This window comes from Plasmodium malariae, assembly GCF_900090045.1.
Source record: "Plasmodium malariae genome assembly, contig: PmUG01_00_21, whole genome shotgun sequence".
NCBI classification, from domain to species: domain Eukaryota; phylum Apicomplexa; class Aconoidasida; order Haemosporida; family Plasmodiidae; genus Plasmodium; species Plasmodium malariae.
The window spans coordinates 39,113-66,955 of record NW_021638293.1 but is presented as its reverse complement, the minus strand read 5'-3'; the positions used below and the strand labels follow the sequence as shown (position 1 = coordinate 66,955).

The 27,843-nt window shown below is 18.5% G+C and overlaps 4 protein-coding genes and 1 pseudogene across 5 annotated transcripts; 4 read left to right on the top strand and 1 right to left on the bottom strand.

The window, feature by feature from the left end:
* Window positions 1-3,515: 3,515 nt before the first annotated feature.
* On the top strand, window positions 3,516-4,470 carry PmUG01_00041100 (fam-l protein; the record flags this gene model as incomplete). Its single annotated transcript, XM_029003267.1, has 2 exons — window positions 3,516-3,602; window positions 3,727-4,470. 2 exons carry the CDS (start codon window positions 3,516-3,518, stop codon window positions 4,468-4,470), a joined length of 831 nt encoding a protein of 276 aa, XP_028858962.1.
* Window positions 4,471-7,139: 2,669 nt separating this feature from the next.
* Window positions 7,140-8,030, top strand: PmUG01_00041000 (fam-m protein; the record flags this gene model as incomplete). Its single annotated transcript, XM_029003256.1, has 2 exons — window positions 7,140-7,226; window positions 7,353-8,030. 2 exons carry the CDS (start codon window positions 7,140-7,142, stop codon window positions 8,028-8,030), a joined length of 765 nt encoding a protein of 254 aa, XP_028858961.1.
* Window positions 8,031-10,748: 2,718 nt separating this feature from the next.
* On the bottom strand, window positions 10,749-11,755 carry PmUG01_00040900 (annotated as a pseudogene). Its single transcript is given in 3 exon segments — window positions 10,749-10,922; window positions 11,046-11,240; window positions 11,255-11,755. Coding segments are annotated over 3 exon segments (870 nt in total).
* Window positions 11,756-19,017: 7,262 nt separating this feature from the next.
* PmUG01_00040800 (PIR protein) lies at window positions 19,018-20,966 on the top strand (the record flags this gene model as incomplete). Its single annotated transcript, XM_029003245.1, has 3 exons — window positions 19,018-19,035; window positions 19,180-20,670; window positions 20,802-20,966. The coding sequence occupies 3 exons, from the start codon at window positions 19,018-19,020 to the stop codon at window positions 20,964-20,966; spliced, it is 1,674 nt and encodes a 557-aa protein (XP_028858960.1).
* A 3,552-nt stretch (window positions 20,967-24,518) lies between these two features.
* PmUG01_00040700 (Plasmodium exported protein, unknown function) lies at window positions 24,519-25,399 on the top strand (the record flags this gene model as incomplete). Its single annotated transcript, XM_029003233.1, has 2 exons — window positions 24,519-24,605; window positions 24,728-25,399. 2 exons carry the CDS (start codon window positions 24,519-24,521, stop codon window positions 25,397-25,399), a joined length of 759 nt encoding a protein of 252 aa, XP_028858959.1.
* Window positions 25,400-27,843: the final 2,444 nt, after the last annotated feature.

The window sequence follows — 27,843 nt, the reverse complement described above, 5'->3', positions numbered from 1 at the left end:
TAGAAATTATTGTATTCTATTTATAATAATAATATAAAAATTGTATAAAATTGCTAAATTGGATAAAGTTCTTTAAGATATTATAGTTTTTTATTTGAATTAAATTCTAGAATATACTTTTAAAATTATTCTACTACAAATATTTTACATGTCGTATATATATGGTACATATTAGATTATAATCTTAGCTATAAAAAAAAACATTTTTTATATTTCCTTTCCATTTTATGGATACTCTTTTATCTTATACAATAATTTGTATTTTTAGTTTGTAAAATAGTGTTTAAAAAGTACGATATGCATAAATAATTAAGCTCATTATATGGAATTCCTTTAAAAAAATAATAACTATATTCCTAATATCTGCTAATATTCTCTTTCTCAACGAATATGTAATTTTTTTATGATAATTATAAAATAAAATTTTTGTGTATCAGAAATTCCATTTTATAAATTTTCTGAAAAGTATTAATAACAAAAATTTAGATCTATTCTGTCATATTATTAAAATATGTATGTTTTTTGATCATTCATTAAGAAAATTAGTTTTCTGAAATATCATTTTATTGCTTCTTTTTTTAATAATAAATTTATTGGAAATATATAAAAAAATATTTTTTAAATTATCTTAGTTTTTTATATCTTGTACACTATTCATGGAATTTTCTAATTTTTTAAAAAATAAAATAACTATGGAAATTACTATACGCTTATGTTACTAACTTGTGAATATAATGTAGTATTTTTAACAAAATTGATATATTTTAAAAATAAGTAAATCCTTATTTAATGGAAAAAATTAATGTTTTATATTAGCAAAATCACTTAGATCTATTCCTTTTAGAAGTAGATATCCGAATTTCATTGGTGCAGTATAATAAGCTAACATAAAATTTGTCTTATATTTTTGCTTCTGCATATTGTATGCTCAAATATACACCTATAATATAATTATTATTATGAGTAAAGAACTTTATCACCTTATAAATAATAAAAATATTTTCCTTTCATTGTAATAAATCTTTTATAATCTTTTACATAATTAGAACAGCGGAAATGGATTATTAGTTTCAATAACTGTTATAATATTTCCAGAAAATTAGAAAGGAAGATATAATATATAATTAAAGGTATGTTACAAGATAAAGCATATGATAATTCTTAATACAAAGAGGTAATGTTGAATTAAAAGATCATGGAAAGTATTAATGTAAAGATAATGATATTTCGAGAACTGCATCCATAAAATTATTCATGAAATGCATATCTATTATATTCAAGGAATATATAGTGAGATATATATCTTTAAAACAAAACTATACAGAGCATTTATTCACATATATTATAACACAAAATATGTCTGTATTACCAAGAAAAAAAATTTAAAACTTTCAGAATATATGAGTAATATTTTAGAATACTATATTGAATACATTTTCTATAGTATTTTTATTATATTTTTATTTCTTATTTCATTAGTAAATTTGTAATATATATTAGGGTGACCTGTACTAACGAGATCATTTAATTCTCAATAAAGTGTTACAATTGTATGGTTGTTAGTTATTTTTTATTCATTTTAATTCTTTATATACTCTTATAATTCTAATATTTATCGCTGATGTAAAAAAAGATATAATTAAAGCATATTTACAATTGATAAATAGTTTTAAAATATACCTTTTTCCTTGTATCTAATAGATTTTTCTTTTATGATTAATGAAAATATGTAAACAAAAATTAACTGTCGTATAAATATAAATTTTTTTTTATGAAACGTTGATATTGTACAGGTACATGTTTACACAAAAAAGTAATAAGATATATGTTAAATAATATTAAGGGTCTTCATGTTTCTATATATTTTTTTGTATTACAATTAATTATTCTTTACATATATATATATATAATAATTCTTTCTTGATTCATTAAAATGTGAAATTCAAATTGTTCAATTATCAGAATAAGATATATACCTAACTTGCAAAAATTACATATGTAATTGTTTCATTGAGGTTTTTATTATAATATATATGTGACATCTAAGCTTTTATATTATATCGTAATCAATGTATTTTAACTCATCAAATAAAGTAATTTATATATTTAACCATTTCTATTCATCATATTTTTTTAAAGGTTGTATGTTTTCATTTTTCATCCTATTAATAAATACATGTTATATTTCTTTTAATTTTAATATATGATTACTTTTTTGTTTAGTAAAATCAGAATTATTTTATTTTTTGTGTTAAGTTTTAATTTTTATTTAAATGCAAACATAACAAAACATCTTCATAAAAAACTTATTTTGAAAATTATATATTTAATAAGTTATATGAAATAAGAATGTATTAATAAATTTCTAAATTTATTTATAGTTCAAGTATTAAATTATAACTAAATAATGATATAATTCTCATTTAAAAATTAAATATTAATATAACATTATGAATTTGAGAATATATGAAGTTTTATAATTAAATTAGGATTTCTATTAAAAATTGTGATTTACTTTTTATCCTATATAAATAAGGGATATAATACTTTTGTATAAGAATTTCTTAAATAACTATGATATAATATATTAATAAGAAAATATTATGTTCATGAATACATTTGACATAATTAAACAAGTGTATTATTCTATAAGCATTTTGCTTATGTGAACATTCTTTATACAACTATTACTCAATTTTTATTTAATATATTTCTTCTGAATGTATATATTAGCTAAAAGAATATATCTATTATTTAATCCACAAATTTAACAATTTTACATTTATAAATATTATTACAAAATATAACTAATTAAATACTATACACTTGAAAAATGATATTACAAAAATAAAAGATCGGTATTTATTTACCTTTTCAATTTATTGTTTTTTACTATATTAAGTGATACGTCATATATTTAATATTTTAAATATGTTGTATAGCATAAATAAATGCATATGTTTATGAAGTACATGGTGCCACTGCCACAAATAAGAAAAAAATTGGTACAAAATATGATTTTCAATATGTTATAATTATAAGGAAAACGTCATTTAAATAAGAGATACTTCTCCTAATATCTAGAAGTAATAATCATCTATATTCTCTACATTCTATAATTTCTATATACTCAATACATATAAATATTATGAAAGAATATATATAAGGTTTTTGATAAAAGCTGATAAAGAAATTATTTAATTACTTCACTGCATTAAATAAAAAAATTCATGTATTTTTCATATATCTTAATGAATTAAATTTATATTATTTTAATTAAAGATAATGTTTTAAAAATAGCATTTTTATAAAACATTTATAGTTCATTTTCGAAGTCATTATTTTTTGTTTCTGTTGTATAAGTAATTGTAATTATAAAATTTTTATTTTTTACGGGAAAATAAAATAAAAAAGAATTAAATAATAAATAATAGTGTTCTTTATTATTAAAAGAATATTTTATTGTAGTCAAATGAATCAATGTTTGGTATATTTAAATATTAATGATCTATATAATGGAGCAAAAAATTAAATCACTGTCATTTATTAAATTTGTTACGTTTGTCCTTTTAAGTTGGATATTTCATTTTCACACTTATGTGGTTATAATAATTTTATATAGATATATATGTATTATTTATATTTTTAGAGTTTTATATTAATAATTTTTTTTTAGTAGGTTATTATTTATTTGATCATATTATAATTTTATTTTTGTTTTTTTAGAGTACGCACGAGAAATCTTTGAATGAATGCTACAATAATCGTAGAAAATTATATACAAGATATTATCGTTTATTGGCAAAATATAAGCACATTAAGGATTCAAGTATTGTATGTTTAAAAGAAGATATACCAAATGGGAATGACGATAAAAAATATATATATAGTAATGAAAAAAGGAACCCAGAAACCATGAAACAATCAAATGAAAATCCATTATATAATGTTAAAGGTCATAAACAATCTATGAAAAATAAAACCTGTATATTTGAAACAAAAAAATATTCCCATTTAGAAAAAAAAATATTCAAAGAACTTGATTATGAAGATTTTCTCAGAAATAACAGAACAATTAGCAATAAAGTTTACAAAAAAATAATACTTAAAAAGTACGGATTACGGCTTATTTTACCTGTATTATTCTTTTCATTATTATTAATACCCATTATATTAGATATATCTGAAAGTTTTGCACTTGTAGATGAGTTATACAAGACATTGGGAAACTATCTTGGTGGAGGTTGGACAACTAATTTAAAAGAGTGGTTATGCGCATCCCCTTTCTGGTGGTTGGGTAGAATATTACAACATAATAGAAAGAATTATTCTTATATTGTTATTCCATTTTTTCGTAGTCTAATTTATTTTCTACCTCTCTTTATATTGGGAGTTACAATTATATTACGAATTGTATATTACCATAAAAAAGTTAAAAAATATGAAAGAATTAAGTTCAAGCAAAGGTAAAATATACCAAAGAGATAATGATTTTTTCCGTAAATAAATATTCAATAAGAACTAATATATGTAGTATATTTAATCATATGTAAAATAAATATATCTATAATTGCAAAAACAATATACATAAATGTGCATACAGAAGGACATTTTAATAAGTCAGTGTAAAAAAATATTTCTTAGTTTTATTGTGGATTTTAATTTTTCGTGTTTTTCATTTTGTACATTAAGATATATTTTCATCATGATAAATATTATGACTTCATATATATATGTGTATATACATATTTTAATAAATTATTATGAAAAGTATACGTTTGTATGTTAAAACTACTACATAAAAGAATATTTTATATAATTTTATTAAAATTATATGTTAAATTATACATATTTTATAAGAAATGGTGCTTTATATTTTTTATCTTTCTCCAGTATAAATTATTTTTTGTTGAAGCAATTAAAAAAAAGTCTTATTATTTTTAAATCATAAACAAAAGTGTCTTGTTATGAAATAATAAAAAGAAGGGAATGTACTATGATGTCTTCATATATATATATATATATATATATATTTTTCTTAAAAAAAAATAGTAATTGCTATATAAAATAAATTGTGATAAATGTTTTTTAGAACATTTACGGTAAATATCAATTTAGTAAACGTCTTTTTTTTATGCATTCTACAAATTTTTACATAGGAACGTATAATAAAATGATAATTGTTTTCTTAATATATACTATTTATAATTATTTACTAACGTTGGTATTTTAATTATATTGAACTCAACAAAAAAGAAAGCAATAATTATTTTATAGTTGTACTTATTTGTGAGTGAAATTCTGGAATTTTTGTTAAATATATATTTATTGAAATATTTAATATAATTACAGAATTCACTTAATGAATTAATTATAATTATATATTAATAAATAATATGTTAATCTTTTTAATTTCCTACCACGGGTTTTTCATAATTATAGTCTACTAAAAATGTGTTTTATATTTATAAAAATAAAATAATTCACTAAATGTAATGAACGTATATATATTTATTTTTGAAATAATATAATTTTTTCTATGTTCACATATATATATATATATATATGTTATATTTTGTATGATTATCTATAAAAATACTAAGTAAATGTTTAATGTTATTTTTAACATTCATAAAATTATATTTTGTATATAGTATGTATTAGTAACTTTTTCAAATTAATAATAATCATTTAAAAAAAAAAAATTAAAAATAAGAGAAAGAACTATTATTTTTATAGATGATAACTACGTATCCTTTTTTTTTTTTGTTTGATAACTATGAATAATTTATACTGAAAGAGATACTCCGTTTTATTTCTTTTCCTAATGTTTATGTAAACATATATGTTGTACATCATAACCTATAAAATCATTTTTTAAGTAATTTTCTTTTATAACATTTAATTTTTTATAGATTCAAATGAAAATCATAATATAATATCAATACTGTTTTAGTTCTATCACAGTCAATTAAAAAAATACTATGTATTATATGAAATAACCTACGAATATTTATTTTTTTTTAAAGTGTCCTTAGAACCGGCTGAAAATGAGACTTCAGTATAAGGAATTACGGTATGTTGAAATTGAAAATATTGAATATCAAAATATTAATAAAAAATATATGTATAAATTCTTTTTTAATATTATATATTATTATAGTATGTAAAAATTATTTTGTGCATTAAAATTATATATATTCTTTATAATATATGGAATAATTTTATTTAGAAAAAGTTTTTTTTTCTAATATTACCATCTCCTATATATAAATATATAATTAATTAAAAAAAAAAAAAATAATTAGGTAGATGCATATAAATATTTTTCATTTAAAAAAATAATATATATAAAACAATTAAAAGTTGTAAAATTTATAAATTATGATACAAATATAAAAAATAATTTATTTTATATAGAATATATATTCCTTCATTGATCACTTAGTAGAATATATTTTTAAATTTTTTAAATATTTTATAGAACATAAAATATTATATATTCCTATGGAATAAATGAAGTATCTGTTATGATTAACATAACGTAAAATGTTATTTCTTTAATATATTATTACTATTATATTGTTATAAAAATATATATTATATTAGGAATAACGATTATTTCCAAAATATAATGTTAACAATTCTAAATTTAATAGGAAAAAGTCATAGCAATTAGTTATTATTAACTTATACATATAAGAATGTATTATATATATTCTCTAAGTTCTCTATTCTATATAAACGCAATATTTCGAAATATAATGAAATGGTGTATTTTTTTTTTCTATTTTGTTTTGGTATGAAATAATTAAAACATTATTTAATTAGTGTACCAATATAAAAACTTAGATTATGTATTTTTAATGCTTATGAATAAATTGAAATTATTTTATAATAAAGAGGATTAGTTTTTATTTTAGGTAATATTATAATAAAAATTAAATATATATTTTTAATGTTATTTTGCTTCGTATATAAAGTATAATCTAATATTGTTACTCGTAATTTACTAAATATTTATGAAAGAATAAAAGTAAATTTTAAAATAAATACAAAATCTTATATCACTCATAGTATATTCAATTGTTATTAACATTTTTTTTATTTAATATATTAAAATATTAAGTATCTATATAATGGAACGTAAAATTAAGTCAACCACGTTCATTAAAATTTTTGTGTTAATCATCTTTAATTTGATATATCATTTTAACATGAATGAGGTATGATAATACTATTTAAGCATATATACTTATTAATAATTTACATGTTTCATTTTTATAAATATTAATTTCTAGAGTGAAATGATTTATGCCTTTAAATAATTATTTTTTACTATGATTTTTTAGAGAGTATTTAATAGATCTATGGATGAAAGTTACAAACATGATAGAAGATTAGATACAAAAAATTATAGAATACTAGCAAAATGTATACAGAACAGCGATTCATATACTTTCGGGTTAAAAAAGAATATGCCAAAAAATACAGAATACGAAAAAAAAGATATGTCTAAAAATGAAAAAGTGGACGAAAAAAAAAAGAAACAATTAAATAGAAGTTTATTAAATAAGGCACAATATTATACAGAAGTTACCGATTATAATAAAGGAATGTTTGATGGAAAACATTTCCATTTTGAAAAAAAATGGATTAAAAAAAAAGATTATGACAATTTTCTTGAAAGAAACAGGAGAATTTGTGATATATCTTTAAAAAAAATAAAATTTAGAAAATATGGAATTGGAATTACACTGTTTCTTATTTTTGTTTTTCTGGGAATAGGAATACCCATATTGTCAGGACTGGAGTCTTTGAAAAATGCATGGAACAATATTAGCGATGGTTCACCATGGAATCCTTTAAAAACATTTATAGAATCATTGATAAAGGGAAAAGAATACTATATTTTTATAGCATTATTTAGCGTACTTATGATTATGTTATCTATTATGATTATAATAAGTACTTACAAGATCTTAAGAAATAATGAAAAATATAATAAAATTAAGTTAATAAATGAGTAAAATGAATAATAAGGAATACATATGTTTATGTAATGAAACATTTAATATGAATAATAAATGTAATAATTTTTGTGATGTTCTTAATTAGAATTCATATAATTTCTGAAATAATATAAATACAAACGTATATAAACAGTGTTTTAGAAACATAACATGAGAAATATATTTCTTCGTTTTTTTTTGAATTTAAATGTTTTAATGATTTTGTATCTAAGCAGAGAATATGATTTTATCTTAATACATATTATGGAATAATGTATTTATTTATATAATTATATATATTTATATGAAAAATATGTGATTGTGCTTGAAAAATAATATATTATAGTACAATACAGATAATTATTTAGAATTCTAGAAACTTATATTTGCTATAAAATGTTTTTCTTTCTATATTATAAAATGTAAACTAAAATTATTATTTATTAAGTAAATAAGAAAATGTATTATTTTAAAATTAGCAGGAAATGTCTCCTATATTGTACTAAAAGATTGTGATGATATTTCGTTGCATTGATATATATATATGTGTTTTGTTTTAGTTAATAAACAACTTAATATATATTATAAATAATATGCTATAAGTAAAATATGTTATAAAATATATTGTTTGTAACAATTATTGTAATAAACTTTTAGACTCTCTTTCATAGTATAAAAGTAAAATTATAGATATATTATAAAGTAATATCCCTTTAATTAGGATCCTTAATTTAGGATTTATCGAAAATATTTTAATTTTATTACTACTATTATTTTATTTTATTAATTTACAAATATTATTAAATATAGAATCAATTATTTTTTAAGAAGAAAACAATATTCCTCAAGTATTTAAAAAAAAAAATATTATTTTTTTCATATATATAGAAAAAAAAATTAAATTAATAGATTTTGAATTTTAAAGAGAAAATTTTTAAACCGTAGTGTTTTTTTTATTTACATTTTATATTTTTAATATATAAATGAATGGAATTTTTTTAGTACGACAATTATATCTTTATGAAAATTAAATTATGTATATATTGAATTTGTAGGAGATCTGAGTAAATAATGTTTATAGATTAATTCTACTTAAAATATTTTAAGTTTGTGTTACATAAATAAATTAGTAACTTATTACTATATTATTTTTATAATTTATTTTTGTTATGTGTCTTATAATGCCGTTTTATTATATATATAATATATATTTAAATAAATTATTAATGTAGAAAAAAAAAGAACGATTAAAAAATATAACAGAATAAATTGTGTTTTTATATTTATTAGATGTATGAATCATGTGTTCAAACTTTTGTTTTACTAAATTTATGATTACTATAAAGAAATGTCCGTGGAAAATATAACTAAAAGATCGATCGCCATTAGTACTATTGTATTTATTCTTATTATATAAATATGCCAATGTTTCAATAATTTTCTATAGTTTAAATATTATATATATTTTGTATTATTATTTTATGAGTCATATTAAATATAATGCAAAATGTATAATATCTACTTAATAGCTAAAATTCATATTTATAGTAAAATCCAAAGATATACATAGTTATGTACAATGAAAAAATATGAGTGAGTATTGTGACGTTTCCAGTTAACAAATTACAATTATAACTGAAAATTTTATGTAATGAGAAATGTAATACCCCTTTTTTAAAATATCATTGTTATATGAATATATAAATAATAAGATGCATGGATACTATAATAATAAATTCTATCTGAAAACGCAAGAAAATAAGAATTATCTTTCTACTTATTAGATCTTATAAATATTAACATGTTACTTCCCATTATATTATTAGGAATATGTTTAGTATTTTTCCATTTATATAAAATAAAAAAAAGCGAAATATAGAAAAATAAATATCACTTGTTACCATTATAATTTAATTTATAGAAAATTTAATAATTATAATATAATGTTAAATATGCATATTATTTATCATGTATCGATTTTTTTTAATCTCGTGGATGTTATATATAAAATAGGATATTAAGGTAGTAAAAAAATATTTATAGTAGTACTCGAGAAGAACATATTTGTGAATTATTAACTAATGGTAAGAAGTTTTCCCAACTAAATTCAAGCAAAATTCTAATGCATCTTCGTTAGCGTCAATCGTAAATAAGCTTTCAACAATGTCAAATAAAAGTTATGTCAATAGAAGAAAAAAATGTTAAAATTGTTATATAATTGGTTAAATCTTCAATTTTATAAACTGAAATAGAAAAAATAATAAAGATTTTAAATAAAGTTATAAAGAAATAATATATATATTTCTATATTTTGATTAATGTTTTCGTTTCAAGATTTCACATTTTTGATTTATATAATAATATTATTGATGTAGTTTTTAATGTTCTTTTATATTCTTTTCTTTGTTCTGCTTTAATACTTAAATAATAAATGTTACATCATATTATTTTTTAATGTTATGCACGTTTAATTTAACTTCTTGTGTTATATATTTAAGTGTTAAAATTATTTATATAATATTCCAAGGAAAATCTCTTGCATATAGGCATATTTTGAATAATGATGCTTAAAATAATAATGTATTTATGTTATCCTTTACGTTGGATAATTTTCGTAGACATATATACATTTATGATAGATAAAATTATTTATTAATAAATTTCTGCATATGTATAACAAATATATTACTAAGTATCTATTTTCTATTTAAAACAATATAAACTGTGACACTTGTATCAAGTGTCTCCTTGAGGATGATAAGCCATATTATGAAAACTTCCTTCATAATTTCTATTTACTTCATCATGTAGGTTTTGTAACGATTCTCTTGTTTCTTCTTGAAATTTGTTAAGTTGAATTATTTTTTTCATTCGTAAATGACTATGTATCTATGATTTCAATGGAGTAAACTATATGAAAATATATGTATATATACTTAAAAATATAATTGTTATGTGATCATAATTTTTGTGAAAATAACTTATACAATTTGTGATAAAATTTTATTAATTTTAATTGTAATATTTAATAACATTATATAAAAAAAATAAAGTGAAAGATATTAGTAATACAATAGCTGCTATTAAATTGGGAACAAATATATAATCTGCATTTGTAGGTGCTAATATTTGTGGTAAACTATTGCATGGAGTCAATTTGTTCATTTTATCATCATATGCCTTCTTAAAATTCATTAACTCTTCACAAAAAGCGTTTTCATATATTTTTTTTGATATATTTCGTAATTTTCCTTATAAAGTTTATAACATTTTCTGATATTATCACAATAACTTGTATTATATACACTGCTTATGCCATTATATTTGAGAAAATCTCTATAATACGTATATAGTTCTTTAATCTTATTTAAAACTTCCTTCGGTATAATTTTTAATTCTTGAATGCATATATTTTCTGTTTCGGACGAAAATATTTTATATTCTTAAAACCAATTAGGATTCTTATTATATTTTTCATCTGAATTTATCCTATAATTTATGTATTTGCAACGTCTGATTCTATCCGATTTATATAGTTCCTTTATTTAAATTAAATATCTACCTATCTCTTGAAGTTTAGAGGTAAAATTATCTCCAATTTTCATGCATTTCTTTCCAGGTGTTTCATCATTGTTCCTGTCATTATCACTCTAAAATTTTGAGATAGTGTCTTCAAATTTCTTTTTATATTTAAAGTATAATGTATCAGTATTCTCCTGAAAATAAAAAAATATATAATGATCATATATAAATATGAAAAATCATATTCTCACTAAGTTTATATATATACCATTACTAGAATATTGAATTCTAAATACAATTATATATATAATTATTATAAAATAAAAATAAATTAAACCTTTTCTTCTGTACTTCCATAAAACATTGTATATAAGTGTACGTAAATTAAATAATAAAAATTAAATTTGTATCATATTAATATTTATATAAATGAAAAAAAAAATATAATATAATTTTATGTGGTGTATTCCTTTTTTAATACATATAATTAAAAAAAAATGCTTAAGAAAAGCCATTTTTACTTTTTGTTAATATTAAAAAAAGGTATAATAGTTAGTAAAATATAAAATAAACTCTTTTAATTGATAAAATAATTTGAAGAACAAGATTACTTTAATGTAAATAAAAAAAGTATAGAGGAAAATATGTTTTACTATTTTTTTATTTGTATGGGGCTTATATAATTATTCTGATATATTGTACAAAGAAATAAATTAATTTTAGTTCATTATTATATACACTTTTCATTATATTTAAATATCTATATAGAATCCATTTTGGTCTTCTAAATTATTATAAACAGATAAATATTAAAAACATAAAAGGTACATAATTTTTTTTTTCTTTTATTATATTTTTTTTATTAAGGTGATGCCTTTCATAGTATTTCAATTCATATTTATAGGAAGTTTTAATATCAAAAGTATAATGGACAAAAATCTCAAATTCACAAATATTACTAAAATTAAAATCAAATTAAATTAAAAATAAATTTAACTAAAAGGAAATGTAGTATATTAAAATAACTAATTATGTTTTTTAATAAAAAATATGTTTCTTCAAAAATTTTGTTTTTGTTATAAATGTAAGATTCCATAAATTGAATATATGATGAATTATTAAATAATCTGTTTATTCTCTCCATTCTATTGTATTTGAATGTTAAAATTTTTCTTTTTTCTTTATCACCTTCAACATTGAATATTGTATATTTTTATACTGGATATATAAATGTATACAAAAAAGTAAATATTTCTATAATATAATTGATTATAATTATATACAAAAAATAGAAAAGTTTAATAATTATCCTAACTTTTTTAATAAAATTTACTATTAAAATAGTTTGTACTTGGAAAATAACAAAATCTTATATTCATATGTCAATAAAAATGTATTATTATTATCTCTAGAGAATACACTATATTAGTAATCATGTTTATGATAAGTGTTTTTATATGCATATATAATAAAATAGTTGCGAACATTAATATCATTATATTTTCAAATTTTGTATATGTTACTACTATTTTATTTATAGATATTATATCTCAGATGAGTTCAATAGCATAATGAAATTTAATTCAAGGTACTTAGAAAATAATAATTATTTCTACTTTTTTTTTATATATCATATTATTTAAAAATATTTTACTCTTATATAGATTTAATATAATTTATAAATCACAATATACAATATTATAATTCTGTCAATTTATTCATCATATAATTAAATATATTTTTAAAAGAATAAGAAAAGAATAAGAAATTTGTTTTTTTATTATTAATTTATATATGGAATGAAGAGTTTTTTTAATCACGAATAATGATTAAGTTAAAAGAGTAGCATAATTATTATAATTGTTAAGTATTTTTTAATGTTATTTTATAATAGATATTCTTTGTTTCTTATTTTATTACTTTATTTTTCATAATATTATTTATTTTTCTTTATGTATTATCATATTGGATTGTTTATAAAAATAAAATGACTTTTTTTAATTTCTATTAATGCATTTAATTAAATAGACCTGTTTGAATTTAATAATATACTAACTTATTATTAAATATAATTTTAACCAAATATAAAAGCAACAAGATGATGTATCCATTTTTATAATGATTATAATGGAATTATTTGATACTTTATTATTTCTACATCGTGAAATTTCACTGTAAGACTTTCGTGTATATGCATACATTTTTTAAAGTATTATAAATATTTTCAAGAATTATAAGAATACCTGTGAATCAGTTAATTATGTACAGAGCATTTTTTATTTTCTTATACTTATGAATATTTTATAGTGTACTCTCAATATTTATATTATTATAATTGTTAGTTTAAAATATATTTTTCATTTTATTTATGTGCATTAGTTTTTGCATAGTTTTTTAGTATTTTTTTTTTATTTTAGAAAAAATTATGTTACTTCAGAAACATTCCAAATAAAGTTTCTTTTATAATGAAATTCCAATTTTTTTAATATTCATTTGTAAGAAATAATAATAATAACTATACATATATTATAGATATATGTTTTTGTTTTTGTTTTTTTAAATATATTATTCCTCTTCTATTTCAGGAAATCATAAATAAATTAATGGTACATAATTTATGAATGAGCGGGGTTAATATGACAAATAAGAAAATTCATGATATAGAATGAAAATGCATTCACTTTTTATAAATTTATTTTATATCATATAAAATACATTTAAACACACTGGAAGACAGTCTTAAGATAAAATACCAAGAAAGAATTATTTTAAAAGTGTAATCTATATCTCATTATAAATATATATGTTTAAAATGTATCTTCTCTGATTTAACTAATATCACTTTGAGAATTAGTAAATATATAAATAAAAAAAAATGCAACACCTGTATATTTCATTTCTTACGCTTTACTATAACAGTAAAAATGAAGACTTATATCGATGTAATAATAATTAACACTACAATATATTATCGAAGAACCTGTAATTATTAATTACATATGAAGGCATTATTAAAGTAACAATAGTAATATTATCATGTATATACAATATGAATTATTCCTTAGGGTGTTCAATTAAACCAATGTTTATATTATTTTTTTACATAATTGTAGTGATAACTGAATTTTTCACAAATTAATTGAATATATATTATATCTAAAATATATATATAATAATCTTTATATTTTATTTATTTTTTATATGATTAAAAGATTAAGTTATTGGACAATAATTAAGAAAATATTAATACATAATTTGTTGGATTTCTTTATAAATAACATTTATTGAGGATTAAATAATGGAAAGTTCATATATCATTTCTAAATATGATATGTACTATTATTCATGTATATTGCTAGTAATTACATTAGATATAATAAATAATTTAATTAATGGGTTTTGACATAATTACCGAATTGTAAACAGTGAAAGCCTTACTTTACTAATAACATATATTACTTGTTTTGTTTTTTAGTATGATTATTCTCTATTTTTTTAATATGTTTTTTGGTTCTATTAATTTATAACCATATATATATGTTTTAGGACACTGACTTTATTATGTACTAAACAAAGATATTAGGTAATATATATTACAGGAATTATTTAAGTCTTATTATGGGTGTAGCTATTCTTAAAACGTTTTAATATATTATTAATTTTTATAAATATACTAAATTTGTATTTTTACTAATACCATATATTAAATAAATTAGTTAAAAAATAAGTATCTTGAAATAATTTCCTTCGGTTAATTTTACTTTTGTTTATTTTATAATATATTTAATATGAAACTTGATATAATAATATATTAATATATTTTAAATGTAACTAGTACTTGCATAAATATTTAATGAAATATTTATGGATGTATATTATTAGCCACATATTACTTGTATATAATTGGAATAAAACTATGTTATATTAAGACATTCTAGAAAATGAAAAATTAATAAAATTTATGCCTTATGTATAAAAATAATAAATCTATATAAATTATTTTATTACCATAGAACTAATAATTATAATATGGACGTTTTATTATTCGCATTAAATTATGAAAAAATATACATTAAATATCTAATGAGGAACTCAAATTTACGCCATATGTAACTAAATATGGTATGAAATATATTTAATGATATATAATTAGAGTAAATATATGAATATAATATATTTATTAGAAAGTGTTATATACCTTAGTTGAAATATTAATTTATTTGCTTATCTATTCAACAGATTAAAAGCATATGATCATAATTTTATATACACTTCTATTGAATTATGTAATATAAATTTATCCGTAAATATTGTATTTGTTTATTTTCAACATATCGATGTATATATAAAAGAAAATTATACAAACATATATATTGTTTAGAAATGAGAATGGAACTGATTTATGTGGTATATATATTCATTTAATAAATTACTATTAATTCATTTATGTAATTTTTAAATGAAACACTTTTTTTCATTAAACTAATACATTCTTTTTATCATGTATTATTTATTTATTTTACTAATAAAAACATATAATTCATTAAACCACGTTTACTATGTGTGCATTTATTATTTTGTATTTGTGATAAGTAACTAATGAGACATTTTGGTGTTTATAAAACTTTATAAATGTAATATATAAAAGTATAATCATAAGAATTTAACCATTAGGACGTACAATATAAATTGAGAAATAATCTCATAAGATAAGAATTTTATTTACATTTTAATAATTCTTAATAATGAAGTATACATTAAAATCTGTTAATATGTAATTTTCGTATAATTTAAAATATTTCATTACGTTTAAAAAATATATATCTTTTATATTTCTTCAAATTATATTTACAGAATAATCCATATCATTCCTTATAAATAAAAACATAATTAATCATCTGTAAAGCTAATTGCTATTTTAGCTCTCATCAAAAAATGCATAATAACCATTACCATCTAATGTATATCTCAATATACGTACAAAATCATAGTATAAAGATAAACTATAGATATTAAAAATAGATCTTTCTTCTTTTAATACGTTATTCTACATAAAAAATTATAATGAGTTATAATATACAATCTATAATCAAGAGATAAAGTAGTTTTTGATTATGTATAATATTGGGGGATTCTAAATATATTGATTTATTAATATGATACTTTATTCTATAGTTTATGAAAAATATATTACTATTACTAAAGATACGCAAATATTTTTATGAATAAAATTGAAATATTACAAAAATGATAAAAAAATAAAATATTTTTATTTTTTCCTCTTATAACTTCAATAAAAAAGAAAATTTTTTTATATTAAATATATTAATTATATAGTTAATTAATTTAGTCAGAATAATTCATAGAAGTATAATGTATTTAATGTAATACATAAAAACAATTAAATATTATAAAAATAATTATATATTTTATAATTATTATAGAATGACTATGATTTTAAATTACTAAAATGGTAATTTATGAAATAGAAAGTACAAGTATTCTCGTAAAATAAAATAAATAAATTTATATAAAAAGAAAAATTATTAAGAATATTTTTAAAAAAGTATAAAAGTATCAAAAAAAATTAAGCATTTTATTGTAATTACGTGCTGCTCATCTTTATATCGTTAGTTGTTTCTTCATGATTCATAAACGGAAAAAATAATAAACTTAATTAAAATTATTGTTAAGGCCTTTAATTAAATAAAACATATAAAGTAAAAAAAAATATATAAATGAAAAAAAGCATATAATATTCATTAAAAAAAAAAAAAATTCTAATATTATTTTTTTTTTTTTCATAGAAAAACTAAATATTAAATATTTTTTTATTTCTTTTTGCAGCGTTATTAAGAAAGCATTGATTTACTAGAACGTAAAAATTATTTGTATGAAAATATAAAAATAAAACCAAAATAAAACATTATAATTATGAATAAAAATAGAAATCAATATTAATTAACAAAATAAGGAGAAAAGCATAAATGTAATAATAAAACAATATATTTTTTTTTAGGCGTAATAAAAAATGAAGAGTAAAATCCGAGGAATATATATGTATAAGCTATAATAATACTTTATGTGTAATATTCTTATAATAACATGATAATCTCTTTATGCCTAATTTATAATTTATTATATGTTATTTTTTAAAATAAATTTTTATGAGAAATACATATTTACAGAAACATGAAACATAAAATATACGTTAATATTTTATTAAAATATTGATGTGATAAATAATACTGCAGTTAATTTATAATTAGAAAAGAGAAAATATATAAGAAATATTGAAGAATATCTACAAAATTCTGAATATAATAATGTTATCAATCAAGATTTATTATCCACAAAAAATTAAAAAGTTATTTTAATTACATTATCCAAAATATGCATATATATTTAGACTGCATTAACTCCTTTTCAGCTGTATTTAGTGTAATATATTTATTATGCTACAAATTTTAATAGTGCTTTATACTGATTTTAAGAAAAATAATTTTTAATTTTTTTTTTAAAACGCTTTTATATTATATAATATATAATATATGTGCTTGTTTAATTTATATATAAATAGTTTGATGCATAGAAAAATTCATACTGAGAGGACTGTATTGTTGAAAAAAAAATTAAATATTAACCTAAAACATAAAGTTTTCATTGAAAGAAGAAAACAATATTTAGTTACGTTATAAGGATTATTTAAGAAATCATAAGAAATAAAATAAACAATATATTATAACCCATATATTTTATCATTTAAAAAACCATGTATATTTTATGTTGCGTATGTTTTTGTAATATTCCTTCTTCAATTACCTATTTTTAATATTTATAATATTATTTTTGTTAATTTTGTTAATGAGTGTATATTTCATTGTATTTCTTATGATGCCATAAATATATAGATAAATTTGTATGAATATAAATGGAAAAGATTCATCAAAAAAACTGTAATTTTTTAATTTTATTAGATATTTATAATAGGATATATGCAAATATTTAAAATTACAATAGTGTTAAAAAAATTAAAAATAACAATTCATTACAATTTTAAAATTTTTATGTAAAAGATGTTATTTCTTTTTATGAAAATACTCTAATTGTAATTCATTATATATATATATATATATATATATAATAACGTGTGCTATGTTGTGTACATTTGTTTTATTTATTTGTTATTATATCGCATTAAACATATTAAAAGTATTAGTGTTTTTATTAAAATTATCAATATAGTAGAAAAATACAATTATAATTTTTTGTACAAAATAAGTTAGATGATATTTTAACTAAGTAATATATACATATGCGTGTAAAGATTAATGAAGAAAAAAACATCGGAGAAAACTGTTTGAATATATGTTATCATTATTTAAGCATAAATAAATGAATAAATATATATATATATATATATATATGTAGCTCTCTATCATTTAGTATATATTTATCATCAAATTTAAAGGAAATTATAGAAATGGAAGAAAGCGCTTATGTATATTTTCATTTTTCTTACAAACAATAATTTATACTTCTTTATTAAAATAAAATATTTTACATCAAAAAACATAAGAATATTCACTTGTTATAAGAAATATTTAAGTATTTAAACTATTCATATTTTATAATTTATTTTTAGGATACAATTTTACAAAAGTTACCTTCACATGAGATATATGATGCTTTCAATAAAGAGGTCACTGATACTCAATATAACAGCCTTTGTAATATATTTAATTCTGTAAAAGATGATTACAAAAATAAAACTATTGATCTTTGTAAAAAATTTGCAAGAAATTTAGAAAATTTATCTAAAATAAGTACATCAGGGAACAAGTACGATAGTTGTTCCCATTATGTGTACTGGGTTTATGACGAAATCAGGAAGTTGTTTAAGAAAGAAGCATCAACTGATGATGTTGCAACTATTATTAAAAATTTTAATATATTAAATACTTCTTTTATTACTAAATACGCAGTATTTAATTGTAACTATTATTTTCTTTATAATGACTTGTCAGAATTGGATAACAAAAGAGAAGAGAAATATTTACATGATTATTTTAAAAATTATAGTAGTATTAAAAGTAGTGCTAACTGTAAAAGTGTTGGAATTGATGATTATAAAAAGTACCTTAAAGCTGTCACAGATATTTATGAAAGAGAGAAGAAGAATTGTTGTTTTCATGGAATTTCTTTGTGTCAAAGTTATTTCTTGAATTGTAGTGATAATCTGGATCCAAGTAAACTCATATATGCATTAGAATCTACGAGTGCTGATTGTAGAAAACTAGACAATATATCTAATACTGAAACAGAAAAAGAAAAATTGGATTCTAGGGAATTCGAGGAATTTTTGAAGTCAATTAATTTTACTTCATGTCCTGGTCTAGTTAGTGACGAGCCTTCAACATCTACTAGAATATCTACTTCAGGTGATGGTATATCTTCAGAGAGTAATATTAAAACGCATTCATGTAGTTTATTAGGAGCAAATATCAAGCCCTCTATTACTGTGAATGCAGATATAGGCCAGAAAAAATTAAAACAATCTGTGGATCATTCTTCTAGAGGACATATATCACCATTAGGTGGAGATTTAGCAAATAATGATAGTGGAAGGAGAAGGAATGAAGGGTTTAGTAGTAATTCTGAAAAAAAAATTAATGTTTTTCAAGAAAAAAATGGAAAAAATGTTGATTTAAGATGGAAATTAGATGAAAAAGGAAATCTACGCTGTCCTAGTGACAAACCAGGGGAAGATAAAACAGGACTTTGTATGTACATGGAAAAATTGGTTAACCAAGATATACTTGTTAGATTAGAGGAATATGGTGGTTATCGTTTAAATAAGGGAAAGAAATGGCCAACAAAATCATTAAAAATAGCTCTTAAAAGTGATAGGATAGGACAGTTAGCGATAATTAACTCACAGGGATTAAGAAATCCTAAACATCTGCAAGCTTTAAAGGCTCATCAAGGACTGATTAGTAATATTAAAAATCCAAATTACCAAGAACTTCCTAGAAATTACTCAGAATCTAATATATTACAGAATGCTTTTGTGCGTGTGTCTATTGTAGGTTCTTTAGTAATGGGAATAATTTTTGCGTTTTTCCTTTATTTTAAAGTAAATACCAAAATCCATTTTGTGCTATAATTAAATTATGAGTTTCTATTAATAACAGATTTATTTTAAAATGTTTTAACTGTAATATAATCACACATAATATGTGTTACATCTTTTATTTTGTTTATTAGTTTACTCCCTTTGGATCATATGTAGGTAAAATTAAAAAAAGGAAAAATAGACATAGACATAATTTAGCAGTTTTACATACTCAAGGATTATCAAAGAGATTCATAAAACGAACTTATAGGCATTCTAACAGAAGGAGATTTAGTGTAGTAAATATAGAAGAATGAACATAATTTTCTTGGTGTTATACATATTATAAAATGATTAAGTTTAAAGATATTAAAAAGCATACAAAATTGAGATAAATGTACATTTCTATTAATTATCCATAATTTAAAAAAGCATTAAATAAAGAGCTACAGTTAAAATATATTCCTTCTTGCTTTTAACTTTTTATATTTATTTGTATGTGTTTTTTTGTATATACTTTAATAATATTATTAATTGAATTTTTATATAATACTGATTTTTTATTAAAATTTTATTTTTAAAATTACTATTATTTTAGCAGACACTATTATTATTACTTATATATAAAAAAATATAAATGATTATATTGTTTAGTAATAATTTAAGGGTCTAATAAATCTTGAGTTTCTGTAATATATTGGTAGAATATTTTTATTTATTTTAATTTTACTCATTATATACAAAGTTCATTTAATGTCTTGTTAAATCTTCTAATATAAGAAGTGTATTATAGTTATAATTAATGTAAAAATTAATTTAAATTTACATGTATAAAGAATAAGTTTAAAACTAGTAAATTAGCAAATAAAATTGTAGCTCTACCAACTTCAAAAAATGTAAACATAATGTAACTCATAAAACAATAATACGTAGTGTATTCTAATAAAAAAGGATAAATAGAAAATTAAGATTAAAGATTATGTTATCATTCATGTAACAAAGTTTTAAATTTCTAACAATATTTATATAGTCTTATTTTATATTATTTTTTGGATAAAATGATATTACATCTGACGAACCTTGCATCTTTATATATACGATAATATTTATTAATATTCTAAACGCTATACCAGATATGACTTTTATTAAATATATAATTAATTAAAGTTCAATATTAAAGATATACTCGATATGTTTAATTAACACAATTTATATTATTTGTCAGAGGAATATATTATAAATATACATGAAAAAATTAATTAAAAAAATATCATAATTAAAAAAGTTTATGCATTTATTTGTGTCAAAAAAAAGAATTATGAAATAATAAGTATTATACAAGGTAACCATATTAAGTATACGTAAATTATATTATATTACTATTGTTCTCTGACATAATTATATGTAAAATTTTAGTGAAGTTCCATTAGCAGTTATATAAAAATATATCCATTATTCAATATTAGAAAAAAAAAAACATTTAATTATATATTTATAGAATAAATACATACAAACTAAAAAAAATAACGATTACAAAAAAACTTTAATATGAGCCTTTAGAAGATATAATATACATAAAATAAAGTATCAAAAACTACCAGAAAATAAAAATTTTTGTGTCAGTGATATATATAAATATTTTAATAGATCTTATTACCTAATGTAAGAATTATATTACTGTTTAACTTATATGTTATACACTTACTTTTTAGTATTTTAAAAACATTAACTAAAAACTATTATTTTAATTTTTTTCACATTTTTTATATTATTTTTATTTTTTATTTTTTTGGTAATTTATCATTAATTTATTTATTACATTTATATAAGAGGGTTTTTATTTATTTTTGCAATGTTTCATTGTTAGTTTATAAGATTAATTAATCATTATAAAAAACATTATTTAAATTTAGTCAATAATATTATTGATATGAATTTTTTCTATTAATTAGATTAAAATTTATTAATAATTATTTTATATTTTATTATTCCAAAAATACGAATAAATACCATATAAAATAAACCTATAAGTATTAAAACACATTAAATAATAGAGAAAACAAAATATGTTAAATAGATAATTCTTACTCTCATATACTTGTTTTACTATTATGGTTTCATAAAATAAATTATGTATACTATTTGAAATCTAATTCACAAAGTATAGGAAATGAAATTATGAGGGATAAACCTAGCACTACAATGCTGCTGTAAAGTGTTGCATGAGAACTATAATTGTTTTTGCAAAGTTATTATTTATATATTCCTACGTATTATTCGTTTGAATTTTTCTTTTAACTTTTATCTCTTTGAATTAATGATAATCTAAAAATACTATAATTCATAAGAAAATGTTTGCTTTAATTTTTGTTGTTTATATATAATCACTATATTATTATAATATTTTCTTATGTTTTATTGTTGCTATATAAAATATAGCAGTAATAATAATTATTTTTAGAATTATACATAATTCTTATTATAATTGTAGATTCGTTAAATCATTAATACACATATTTAATAATTAGTGGATGTAATATATATAAATTATATACAGATTAATCATTTATACTTTTTCTATAAGTATATGTTAGTAAATTATTTAAAATTATTTATACACATATTACATCTTCCTATTTTTATTTTTAGGAATAATTTACTTTATTGTGTATTTATTTTAATTATTAAATTATTAATGTAATTTTTTTTAATAAAAAGTGAAATTTTATTTAGTAAAAGTGTAATTTAATTAATTATTTTTATTTTCTATGAATTATGAGTATTTATAAGCAAAAAGTTATTAAACTAATAAGATAAAAAAAAGAATGCTTATTTATTTTTTATATAATAACAATTAAACTACACCATTAGGTCAAAATATGCTGCATTATAAAAAAAGAAAAATAGAGAATTCCCATTTCATTTTATATAAATAAAAAATTTTATATAAATAGATTAATAATATATTACTTTTTTTTTTTTTCTTATTTATTATACAAATATTTCTTCTAAATACATAATGAACTAGAAAAAAAAAATTTAAGCGCATTCAAAATTTTTCATTTAGAAGTAATTGAATAAATTAATTACATTAAAAAGTTATGAACTTCAAAATGTACATTACAAAAATAAAGAAGAAGCATTTATTATTTTCCTTTAAAATGTATATTTTTCTTATTAAGTAGTAATTAGAAATTTTGCTTTTTCAATATATTATAAAATATGAGTAGAATCATAGATTTACATAGTAAATAAATGGATGAAATATATAACACAAAAATTAGCACATATTATATTTTTTTTTTGTTAAAACGTTTATTATTATTATATTTTTACATTAATTAATGTTTTATTAATAATAAGTAATTTTTCCATAATATAATGTTTATAAAATTATAATTAATAGAAGGAAAATATTGTTAAGATTATTTATGATTCTCTTCATAAATAGAGAAACAAATTATCTATATTCTGTAAATTGTATATTCTATATAAACTTAATATTTAGATATATTTATATATTTTTTTTTTTTTTTTTTTAAAATATAAAAAACAATTATTTAAATATACTTATATTTTAAATAACTAATATATATACTTTGGATAATTATTAATTAGCGCGTATTATATTATGTATACAAAAGGTAATTTTATTTATAATTAACACTAAGATAATAATTTTACAATATATTTTTAGAGTTATATTCCTTTTTATTTATTGTAAAATGCATTATAATTACATACTATAATTAAATGTTTATGAAATAATATTAAAAAAATATAAATGATGTTCTTTGTAATTAGAAGAATACTATTTTATTATTAAATATTTCCTCACTGAATATATTACATTATTAGAATTTTGAATCATGGAAGAAAAATTTAAGTTACCATTTTTTATCAAAATTTTTTCTTTTATCCTTTTGACATGGATAAATCATTTTAACAATAACATGGTATGATAATAATATGGATATATGTATTATAAATATTATACTCATTTTATTTATATTAATAATTTTGTTAGTATGAAATTATTTGTTCTTTTAAATTATGCATGTATTACTTGTTTTGTCAGAGTAGCTTTAATAAATATTTAGATGAGAAGTATGACAATATTAGAAAATTAGGTCAAATAACTTATCGTTTACTAGCAAAACGTAAACAGATGAAACGTCCATATACTATATGGATAAATGATGTGATACCAAATAATGGAAGGTACATAAAAAAAGATATATATAATAATGAAAAAATAAATGAAGAAAAAAATATATTGGCAGATAAAGTTTCATTAAAAAGTGCAGAAAACTATAAGCTACCTAAAAGAAATGAATCATCTATGTACATTCGAGGAAATTTATATTGTAAAAAAAGAATATTTGACAAAATATATTATAAAAATATAGTTAGAAATTCATGGATTAAAGATTTTATATCTTTAAAGGAAGATATAAAATTAAAATTACTTGGGATTTTTATTTTAGGGAGCTCCCATGTACTAGTTGGTATCACGTTAATAGTCTTAGGACAATTGGGGTACTTATATGATGTTAATAATGTTATAAGTTTATTTAATAAAATAGGTCTATTTGTTGTGTTATTCTATATATTAACATTTGTAGTTGCAATAGCAATGTTGTTTATACAAAGAAGAGTTGTAAAACATTTAAAGGCTTTAGAAAAAAAGTATGATATTAATAATACGGCATATCCTTCTTTACGTAAGGTAGTTAAATATAATAAATAAGATCTGTAATACCATAAATAATGTACACAAATAGCACACATAACAATAAATTACTTAGATTACATATATCCAAATGCACTTAATATCTTTGTTAACCAGCAAAAGTAAAAATATATTCCTTTAATTGTTTTATTAATTTGAATTTTTTAATGATTGCACTATATTTTAACGTTTTTTTTAATTATAATAGCATGTTGTGATATATATATTTATATATTTTACATTATTTTTAAAAAAATATAAATATGTTTTTTAAAGTTAATATATAGAAGTCCGATCCGTATAAATCTATTGATGTATTGTGCCAAATTACATTTGCTACTATAAAAAATAATACTAATTATTATTTTACGTTTTTTTCAAGACTTAAATTATTAAACCCTGTGTAAATAAAAAAAGTAATTATACGTTTAAATTTAAAACTAAATATGCCTTTTTTAGGGAATTATGAATTGAATTGAACGTACTTTGTTGTATAAATATATATATTTATAATAAAATGAAATTCATTGTTTATTTTAGGAAATAATATTTATCATACATATAATATTATATATATTTATTTTAAAATATATTTTTAAAAAACATATTATTTTTTTTTAATATTATAATTATTAGGTTATAAATATATAATAATGTAATATCCTTTTATGTAGAATCCATAGTCTAGTTGAGTATGGTTAATATTTTAATTTTATTCTTGTTACTTTCTTTCTTTATATGATAATTGTATCTACATAATTAAATATATAATTCTTTTTTAAAATGAAGAGTATATACTTCAAGATTCTAAGAAATTGAAATATTTTTTTTATTTATATACCTAAAAAAAGGAAAAAAAGTTTAAAGAACAATTTAAATATTAAAAGCATCTTTTAATCTGCAAAAATCTTTTTTTCTTTTAATAATATACATTTAAAATATATATGAAATCAAGGTTTTTTTCACTGATATAATTGTTTTATAAATAATAGATTAAAATATATTGAATTCTGATGAGAAATAAAAAAAATAATTTTTATATATTAATTTTTTTATAAATAACATAAGTTTATACTGCATAAATAAATGTATAATAAAGAGTTAATTTATTATTTTTATAATTTTCTTTGTTATGAGCATTATTACACTGTTAGAATATATATATATATATATATTATTATAAATATTTACATTAAAATTAAAGACAATGATTAAAAAAATATAACAATTCAAATAGTGTTTTTATATTTATTTAAAGTATGACCATATGCTGAACACTTTTTCTCTACTAAATTTATGATTGCTATAAAGAAATGATCAAGTATAATAAAATCGACTACTTCCTTATTAAAAAATTATTTGGGTTTATACTTTTTATAAGAATATTCCAATATTTCCATGAAGTGACATAATTTCTTTAATATATATTTTCTTATTTATTTTTTTGGATGTGGTATTTATTACAATTAGAAAAGTGTCATATGTATGTTAGTAAATAAAATACGGATATAAAATAAAATCCGAGGTAATACATTGTTATGTTAAATAATAAAAACGAGTGAGTATTCTGAAAATTTTAATGTACAAATTAGAACAATACCTAAAAAATACACATAATTGAGAAAGAGCGTTCCATTAATAACATATCATACGTTTAGTAATATTATATAATAATTTCTATGGAGACTATAAAGTAGAATTGTATGAGGAACATTTAGTAATATAGAATTATAATTCAATTTTCCTGATCCTTTACATAATTTCATGTTACTTTCTATGACATTTATTGGAATATTTATCTTATTTTTCTTTTTGTATGAAGTAAATAAAAACAATATATAGGAACATGAATAATGTATTTTGTTACTATAATATGATTTATAGAAAAATAGATAATTATAGGGTAAATTTATATATATTTCTTATTTATCATGTATCAATCTGTTTAACTTACTTGGATGTTAAATATATAAAATGGTATTAAAAAAGAAAAAGAATTAAGAATTGTGCTTAAAAGGAATATATTTATCAATTATTAATTAATGGACATGAATCTTTTCATTTATATTTGAGAAGTACTAAAATTAGCCTATCCTATCATATTGTATAATGATTCTTAATACATTCTTACATAGAACATTTACAAAATCAAGATTGCAATATTAATATTGTTGTATTCTGGGTTGAATTTTTAATTCAACTTAATTGTAAGAAAATAAATAATGATAGAAGCTTAAAATAATGTTAGTTATAATTGAATAATATCTATTATTTTTCTTTTTGATTAATGTTTTTAGCTTAGGTTATTGTTTTTTTATTATGTAATAAAACTATTGTTGTTATATTTGATTCTTTTGTTTTGTTTCGTTTTCTCCCCCTTTTTAATACTTATGTAATAAACATTACTTCATATAATTGTATATGAAAATCAGCATATTCTTATTAATCTCGTGCTGTATATT